This window comes from Micropterus dolomieu, linkage group LG13 (genome assembly GCF_021292245.1).
Source record: "Micropterus dolomieu isolate WLL.071019.BEF.003 ecotype Adirondacks linkage group LG13, ASM2129224v1, whole genome shotgun sequence".
In the NCBI taxonomy this organism is placed as follows: Eukaryota; Metazoa; Chordata; class Actinopteri; order Centrarchiformes; family Centrarchidae; genus Micropterus; species Micropterus dolomieu.
In genome coordinates, this window is record NC_060162.1 from 24,873,562 (window position 1) to 24,883,294 (window position 9,733).

The window sequence follows — 9,733 nt, forward strand, 5'->3', positions numbered from 1 at the left end:
CTGACTGGCTGAGGTCAGTGTTCCCCTCCTCATGATAAGACTCGGGAAAACAAACAGCTGGGAAGTCGTGTTTTCATAAGGAAAGTCAGAGCCCTGCAGGGGCAGAAGAGAGGGACTAAATGAGATACAGTGTTCTCCATGGCAGATTTTTAGCTTACATCGGTCAGAGGAACAAACAGTTAGGAGGAATAAATTGCATAAAGTACAAGAGTCAGTGAAAAGAGAGCACAATTTTGGCAGTACAAATAAAGATATAAAATCCAAGCAAACTGGTGACTTGGTAGGGGAAGTATGAATGAAGTTTTATTCTCCGTGCTTCCCCTCTACATTGTTGGTGCAGCTTTTTAGCCTTGCCTACTGACCCAGAGCAGGTGTTTCAGAATGCTGCCTGAAACTCTGATTTCATTTAAAAAATATACATAGTTTGGTTCATCTTACCAATCCCAGAGGGAATTTCTTCCTGTGACAATGCAAATAAGGATTTGCTACATGTTAGCTGGTCACTGATCTTGACATATTTTGTGTCTTTGAAAACTTTGCCACCTCCACTGGAAGCTAAAGGAAGTTCCGTGCGTTTGTAATGCAGGTCAGTCGAGATCACAAGGAAGATTTTTATAATGAAGTTGTTACGGTCGACAATAAAATATCAGTCATTGGAGAATTTGTTCTCCTCGTGTCTTTCAACACTTTCGTCTTTGCCTTGCTGATCTTGGACGGAGCTACAAGCAAAGCATCTGAGATCACAGCATCATCAAGTTTGTCCTCATGCGAGTTAAACCAAATCTGTATTTTTGTTGCAGTATTTTGTGTTATGATGTACAACCCTTCACTTGATGTTACTGTTGGATTTCTTCATGTCCTTTGGCTAGTCCACTTGACTTCGTTACATAGATGTGACTGTATTGTTTAGGGAAATTGTGGTCTACCGTTAGCTGTGCCAGACAATTGTTGATGTTGTTGCAATTCCTTGGATGTTGATAAGAAAAATTATAGATTGCCTAATTCTGCTTCATTTGTTCAGTTGGCTCTGGTTGATGTGAAGCTGAGTGAAGACGATGTGCTAGATGATTGATCATCTAGAGAGATAGAGAGAGAGAGAGAAAGAGGCACATTCATATGGCTTTAAGCAGTTTCAGGCCATATGGGCTATCTCTCACTGATTCATGACTCATCCATCAGATCCTTGTTCACTAAAGACATCGGATCTGAGCATGGGGTGAAAGAAAAGACAAACACACCTCTGGGAAAATACCAATGCCTTATCGTCAGAAATGTTCACATCATTCCAATATTTGTCCTCACATGGTATAGAGATGTTCATGTTCGAATGCTAACCTCTGTGTTCCTCTATATAAAAACACTTTTCTTGGTATGATGAAGCAAAACATTGTTTTGCGGCCAGATACTACAATGTCCATGAGCCACAGCTGCTGTTGCAACTTTAGTGGTACAGTTACAGAAAATTTAGGCTTGGTGTTTTTTAATCCACAGACTTGTGCCTTTGCCTTTTTTAAATCAAAGTACAAAATATATTATATCTAATGCAGTTGCTTATCTTTTGTACTTGAGTTTTATGTCCATGCAAGCCTCAAGGTGCTCCAACTTTCAGTAAGCTATTACTTCTCAACCTTCCCGTGTTGCTACTCCAATTTTGCGGGCAAGTTTCATTTTTCTTTATTCTAATTGAAAGCTCACAGTATATCATAACTTATTCTCTCAAAGACAGTATATCATCACTTATTCCCTCAAAGACTTTGTTCTTGAGTCTTTCTTGGAGCCTTGAAATGTATATTGATGCATTGATTGCATGAAATCTCACATATTTTTTCAGATGGATGCTTGTTTTTTTCCCAGCAGCATCATCCACTTCCAGAGATGCGGGTTGCGTTACAGTAAAGTCTATTTTATCAGCTGCTGGTGTCTTGTTCTGACAAAGTTTAACAATAGCTGATAGTTGAACATATAATATGGTTTGGGAATTCGTTAAGTGGCCATGTAAATGACACATTGAAGGGGGTTTTATGTCTGCTTGTCTCAGTGAAGACAGACACTCCTTTGTCCTCCTTTGTGGTGATCGTCATTCGCCCCAGGCAGGGTGGAAGAGGTGGTGAGGCCACGTCAAATAGATGACACCTGCAGTTGGCAAAGACAGACTGACACCCAGAGGAAAGCCGCCCTGGTGTGGGATCAGTCTTGCGGCTGGTCCTAGAAGGTCAAAGGTCACCGAGATGACAATGAGGTCTGTGCTGCGAGCTTCTCGTGGCCTCAGAGGGCGGCATGTTTTTCTAATAGAGCCTCAGTGGAGCGGGGAAAGCCTGATCCTAATCTCAGGGGATAGAAATCCAATTTTCGGAGGAGACAGTTGAGAGTCTGGCTCTCCCTGTGTGAGAGAGATGACTGTCTCCCTGTAAAGCCCTCTCGCTTCAAACGCCCGGGTTCTGCTCTGTACAGCCAGCGCAGATCTACATCGATAATGACATGAACCCCGCCGGCACAGTGCCCCGACAGTTTCCCTTTAGCTTTTTTCGCAGCTGAAGCAAAGACAAGAGGCTTTGTTCCCCAAGATAAACCGATCATCACAAGACAAACATCTGAACCTGCAGTATTAATATCAGGATCTGTTTAATTCACTTCACAGTCACACCAAAGCTTGGCCTTACATGGCATCTCAACCTGTTTGGGGATCTTTTATATGCGTCGCCAGTCCCGGATGTGTGATTGCAACGATCACAGGTCCCGCAGCACATGACTGAACTTGTAACTTGTGCCTGAGCGTGTGAGCTAGAGGTTTACCGTCGTCCCGTTGTCATGGTGAGGCAGCGGCCGGGGGACCTGACTAACGCTGGGTCTAGAGTTGCAAGCAGAGCTGGAGTTACACTCATGGTGGAGCCCGGCCGTGTTGCTCGAGGATAGACAACCCAGACTCTGACCTCAGTGGCAGACTTGAGAGAAAGAAAGAGAGACTGTTGGGTATTTGTGTGTGTGTTGGAATCTGTGAAGGGATGGTGGTGTGGGGGAGAGAAAGAGGGTAAGAAAGTGAGAAGAGAGAAAGAAGGAAGAAAAGATTCTGCACATTTTAGGCCATTTTTTTTAACAGAAAAGACTTTTTTAAGCATTTTGGGGATGAAAGATTTTCCTCAGATCTAAAAAAACATTTTACGTAGGAATGGTCACCAGACCAATAATAACTTGTATAATAACCAACGTACCAAGACAAATAATTTGACAGAAAATACCACATTAAAGCAATAACGTTGCTAACATATTCAGTCAGTTTACAGTGTCTGTTTCAGATGTGTTTTAATTGCAATGTAGTGTGAAGCATATGTATCGTTGCTATGGTTACCTGCAGTTTAATATATCTTGGTCAATAATGTGGTGACTGTGGGGGAACAGTTCCCTGGCTGTTGTACGAACCTACAGTAAACTAGTCCTAGGAAAAATATAGAACAATAGAAATGTTCAGCCAAAGAAATAATTGATCTGCATTAGTGCTGAAATGATCAATTGATCAATTATATATGAACTATTAATTAAAAAAAAACAGAAGTAAGCAAGAAATAAATCAATAGATTATTAGATAACCAAAGTATTTATTAGTTGCTGCCCTAATCTGAATAATTTAACAAGATTTATAAAACGTCCTAGATGGGAGCTGGGGACAGTGGCTACTTCCTTTTTCCTATAGGCTAATGTGTCTCAATATATCTGTGCTTCAAGACGTTCGTGCAAGAACGCAGAGGTTTACTTTTTATGGGGGTTAAACAAAGTTAGAGAGAGATAATGACAGCCAAGGAAACACAGACAGAGGGAGCATGAAAGGCATAAAGAAATAGAAAGACCAGTCAAGTTCAGAGGTAGAAACTGAGACAGTGAGTTCTCCCGTTTGTTCCAGCCGCCGTCTGGGTGTGAGGTAAGTTACCCGATACCCGCTGACACAGACAGAAGCAGCGTGATAGACACCGTTTCTCTCTCGTTTATTTCCTCCCTCTGCTGCTTCACTTCCAATATTCCTCTCATGGTGAAGTTTTAAAGATGATTTTTTATCTCCTCTCACAGCCACACAACGTCTGATAGTAAAGTGCCTTTTGAAACAAGAGCCACATTCATTGGCGAGAGTGGAAACACTGACATGGTTTACTTCACACAGAGTGTCTCTGGTTGAAAAGATAGAAGAGTGTCTGTGGACAAACTATGGACACGTCTGTGCTCAGATGCACATCTTTGGGAAAACCATAATTACATGCATGCATACATACCTGACACACAGACATGAAAATCCAGACACAGTCAAGGTTGTGTGTGTGTGTTCGAGAGGGCTGGCAGGCAGCAGGAAATGACAGGTCAGGGTATCGAGGCCCATGAGGAAAAAGACAAGGGAAAAAATTTAATGTGGGAAGAAGAAAAGGCCAGACAAAACATAAAAATATTCTTGACAAAAGTGCAGACAGAAGTTGAAGTCATCCGTCACAGCTGGAGACACCCCCTGCACTCTATTAGCGACTAGGTCCCAAGAAGACTTGAAAAAGGATTAGTTTTGTTCGTTCTGCGAAAAAATCACAGCAACCATGCAAAAAAAAAAAATCGTTGTCGTTCACAATCAGGAAACAGAGGAAATTAGATTTTGTAGGTGAGCGTAACATCATGCCACCCAACTGCAGGAATGACTGCCCCTGGGCAAATTAGACTTGGAAATATGAGGGTGACATTGAGTTGTTTTATATCATAAAATATGGAGTATTAGGATGAGAGGGAAGTTCAGAAGGTGAGATAAAGCTCTTCAGACTGTAGTTAGAACGAGATAAGATACCTCTGATGAAGAAACAATCGACCTTGTCGGATGGTTCGTTTCTACTGCTTAGCTGATGTTCATGAATGAAGGTACATTTTAGAGAGTGAATCTGTGATGTGAAGTTTGCAGAGCTAGGACGAGAAAAAGTACTAACTAAACTATATTTTTGCCTTTCTTTCCACGACTTGGCCCAGAGACATGGCAATCTACGATCACCAGTTAAGGTTTAAAGAAGTTGAAGTTGTCAAAATAGACCAGAAAAGACGAGAAAACGTGACGTGTTCCAGATACTGTCTTTGTTGTCGTCCACTCCGTATAGTCTGATCCCGTCAGTAGCTGTATTCAGTTCAACTAAGAACATAGACAATCCGACTGCATACTGAATTAACAATATCTGTGATTTTAGATTATTGATGCATACACGTGTAACTGTGTTCATCTTGGTAGGGCTGGATGTTACTTTTTGATACTCGTGCAGATACAGTATCTGAGTTTTGGTATCATGCCAAAACAACACTTTTTTCGATACCTTACCTTGAGAAATAGAAACATGTTTTTTATATAGAACGTTTTTATTATAAGCTCTGAAATGTTAAATGTCTAAACACAAGCAGGTGTACGAGAACTTTGCCAAAGTTTGAAAAAAAAAAAACAAGCTGTCTGTACTTTCAGTTTGCTTCTCATTGCTGTGGACACATTTCAGTCAGCTCAGAGAGAGCACTGAGGTTTGATACACAGCCCTACCTCTTGTAAGTGCTGGTGAAAATGGATGCATTTTGGAAACACATAGATAAATGGGCTACATTCTGTCTAACAGCTTAGTGTTTCCAGTAAAACACTAACATTTCTGTAATGTAACCAGGAATCTTTCCATCTTTAGCAAATCTGTTCCAATAATAGGACAAACTGCTCTGGGACATTATAGGTTCTATATATCGGTCCAGTTTGAGACAATGTACTCCTAATGTTGCAGGTGTTTACCAATTAGTTGCCAACACAAAACTATTGAGACAGGTGATTGTTTTATCAAGTAACGCATTTTTGAATGTTTTAATCTTTATTTCGCGTGTTGAAACATATAGAAAACATAGAAACAGTCCTAATTTGTGTGTGTTGTTTGGGAGAATCGTATCTCCAATTGTTTTGTTTTTTTTCAGAGCTGAAGTTCAAATTTTGTCAGTGTGGCTTTGTAGAAAGTAGATTTTGTAGCATGTAACAGTTGTCTACGGCTGTTTATGTTTATGCTGCCCTCTTGGCCAGGTCTCTCTTGTCTCAATGAGACTTTTCCCTGGTTAAATGAAAAGGTAAATAAAATTAAATGAATATGTGGATTTGGGCCACGGATAGTATATGAATCATCACATTTTCTTTAATAAATGCTTAAAGGTGATAAGGTACCATGCTGACACTTCAGAAAGTTTGATTTGTGTCCCTACTGTTTGTTCATTTTGTGCTTGTTTATAAAGTAAAATATGGAAGTGAAAGCAATTTAATTTATCCAAACAAAACTGTTGTTGAGGATGGATGACATCAGCTTGATCTCGTTCTTCAGCAAAATGACGTAATTTCAAACAATAATCATGCAGCCCTGGATTAGATCAAGGAAGGTATTTTGGATGGTGTTGAAAGTGTTTTGTTCTTAACTCTGCGTGATGTTTCCACAGCCTCTATCACTGACGACAAGGGAAGAAGGAGCTGCCTTCGACTCAAAGTCTTCGTCAGGCCTCAAAGTGAGTTGCAGATTGTTGTGTCTATGCTGCCCAGTTTTCCATTCTGCTGTGCACCAGCTTGTGTTCAGGCTGTGGACGAGTGACGTTCGAGTTCTCTAATCTTCACGTATCCTCTCTCCTCTTTGTTTTTTTCTAAAGACAATTGTGTGAAAAACTCTGGGAGCGTGCAGGAAGGGGTCGATTTTGACGAGAACAGTCACAACTCCCTAGAACCCAGAGGTTGGTGGGAATAAACAGTACATAATGTTTATGTGTGTGTGTGTGTGTGTGTGTGTGTGTGTGTTAAGGGTAGAATTTCATTTCCCACAACTGCTAACAATCTTATAATAGTCTTTTCTTTTTATTTCCTTTAGAATTTTCTTTCATTTTGTACACCATGACTCATGAATATGCATTAAGAATTTAGAAGTATAAGAACTGAGGACCATATGCTTTGGTTTAAAGTCATTGTGATGACTCTAGGAAGTCACTGTGCCCAGTCAAGAAATAACCTACACATAACCTCTCGTAAAATCCCAACTTGTTGCTTTTGCCAGTCCTTCTGCTAAACTAAGCTAACCGTTTCCTGAGGCATAGCTTCATATTTAACAATGAGATATGTAAGTCCTTTAAACTAATTTTTATTTAGGAATAAGCATTTATGAACACGTGAAGGAGGCGTGTTAAAGCTAACAGTTGGTGTTAAGGTGCCTTTTGAAGGCCCTCATCATTTCAATTGATACTCTGCTTTAGTGGTGCATATGCCCAAGTAAATTTGCAGTTATTCAATTCATTATGCACGTACCAGAGTATGACCAACAGTCCTGCTCACGGTGTCTGATTTCCTCGTGGAGAAAACAAAAGCCCCACTTTATTTCTTATGTTTGGGCTGCTTTGCATGTAAATGATTTTCATCTCCTTCCCTTCAGACGGCATTGGTCACGAGTCGCCGGAGCCGGCTCGAAGGGATGTGAACTCCGTTGATCGGCGCCAGATTTCAGTCCTACTGCTCAGCTCTGCCCTCATACTCCTGGCTGCCATCTTGTCTTTATAGCGCCCGGTCTGAAGAATCCTCCAGGAATTAACTGTCCTGATTGGACCACAGGCCGCCATACCCTGCAACCCCTCCCCTCAAGGAGCACTTTTAAAAAAAAAGAAAAAAAAAAAACACTGACAATCTCTCTAGGTTAAAAGAGAGAGGAAGGGACTTCAACACTGAAGCCGTTGTTGTTTTTTGACTTGCCAACTAGTGTGATTCTTGACTCGCTGGTGGGTGCTGATGGTTTAGGCGCCTCGAGGTGACAGAGGCGGAGTCTCTTACCTATTTGCCTCGCTACCGTTCACAGTATGCAGATTTTAAACATTTCTTTGTGTTAAAGACAAGCACACATACATGCTTTTAAAGATCTACACACACACACACACACACGCAGAACACAAACTACACAATCAGTATAATCTTTAGCTTGAATGGCAAAGAAGCACAGCAGGAGCCCTCAAGGGTTTACAGACTTTTACAATTTTTTGTGTTCAGGAAAGCATCACATAACCCCCGATATGTAACATGATTAAACCTCACGTTTAAGTGGAAGAGGTTTCAAAAATGATCCGGGAGCCACACATCACATACGGGCCGATGGAAAACAAGAAGGATGTTGTTTCTAGGAGACTGTTGCCAAGGGTGCCAAGGATGTATGGTCTCAGACTGTGGACGACCCTTGTTGAGAGTAAAAAATTAACAGAAACACTCTTCTTTTAGTGTTTGGATAGGGGCGATTTAATGATTGATTAATGTATTTGGTTTTTTTAATACGTACACGTAATTCAATTGTAGCAGCCAACACGGGTGTACAGTAAAATATTTGAATGGAGCGTAGAAGTCAGTATGGTATTTTGCCAGGCAAAAATGTATTTTCATATTTATTGTGAAGTCCGTGTGTTTTCTGTTCTGGTTTAGTCTGTAAGTACAGTAGAAAGGCAATAAAAAGCAACTATACTTACCCATTACGTTAGTTCATATTAGGCACAGTTAATTTGATACAATCATACAGAAACACTGAGAACAGTTTATGTATCTGCTTTGATTGATTGCTGGTTTTTTTAATTGTTTTTAACAAAGTCCAGGAAGAAAAAAAAAGTCTGATGTGCTATCAGGGTGTAGAAATTGTAGAATATTTGTGTTTTCGAATTTGTCATTAAAAATGTCACAAATGTAGTTTTACTATTACACTATTGCTTTTGTGAATCACTGTCATAACTATTGTCATAACTATTGTACATAGAGGCAGATTTCCTACAACGTTCAGGGACGTGTCCATACATTAAACACACAACATGAGGTGGCGTTTCAGTGAGACAGTGACTGGGTTACAGAGCAGGTGGTAGTAGCGTGTGTGGGGCAAGGGGTTGTGTGTGATTCACTTTCCCTCTTTGATGTCGTGTAAAGTGGCATCTGTACAGAAAATACACAAGGGGCACCCTCGTACCGGTTATTTCTGGAATGAAAAATCGACCACCAGGAGAGATGGAATAAACAGAGCGAGGTGTCCTGTTCTCTCGGGCAAACTGAAACTCTACCACCAGTGGCCCTGAGAGGGGAGAGAGAAGGAGAGCGAGATGTGAAGTTTTGTAGTGCTCCCGCTGAGATCAATAATCATGTTTTAAAGCAGAAACGTGCGGTAAACATATCTTTTCCACTAGCCTTTTGCCGATTGGCACAAATCCAAAGACCCTACTGACAACTGAAGAGGCGATGGACATTTTTTTGCCCCTGACAATATTAAGGAATTAAATTGTTCTACATAATAGAATCACAAATCTGCTCCCTACTCTGCATTTACAAGAGATGGGGTGGGGTTGCATGTCTGCATGTAGTGATGATCACTGTTAATCAGCACAAATGACTGAATGAAAACAACTGCTCACCAAAGCTTTGCTCTGCACACAAATGTCCATAGGATTTGGCTCTGTCGCGGCTGACAATCCACTGCCATTGTGTCTGTGTGCATGCTGTGAGCTATTTTGAAAACTCTTTTCCCCTCTATCTTTATCCGCTGGGTCTATTTTTGCTGAACTGGCCCGCATCTCTGAAGCCTGAAATTCACTTGTGAATGTATAAAAAAAATAATTTTTTCATTTGTTGCTCAATTTGTCAGAAGTCATATAGAGCAAAACTAGTTTTCATGTTTGCAATTAATGAAACCATCTGCCACTTTAGGCAATCCCTGGTAAT

The 9,733-nt window shown here is 40.7% G+C and overlaps 1 protein-coding gene across 1 annotated transcript in view; it reads left to right on the top strand.

The window, feature by feature from the left end:
• LOC123981983 (ephrin-A5b-like) overlaps positions 1–8,728 on the top strand; it is a 94,835-nt gene extending 86,107 nt beyond the window's left edge. Inside the window, exons 3-5 of the mRNA XM_046067275.1 lie at positions 6,457–6,522; positions 6,661–6,741; positions 7,431–8,728. Coding sequence (XP_045923231.1) covers positions 6,457–6,522; positions 6,661–6,741; positions 7,431–7,555 — 272 coding nt within the window. The 3' untranslated portion in view covers positions 7,556–8,728. The remainder of the gene's footprint in view (positions 1–6,456; positions 6,523–6,660; positions 6,742–7,430) is intronic.
• Positions 8,729–9,733: the final 1,005 nt, after the last annotated feature.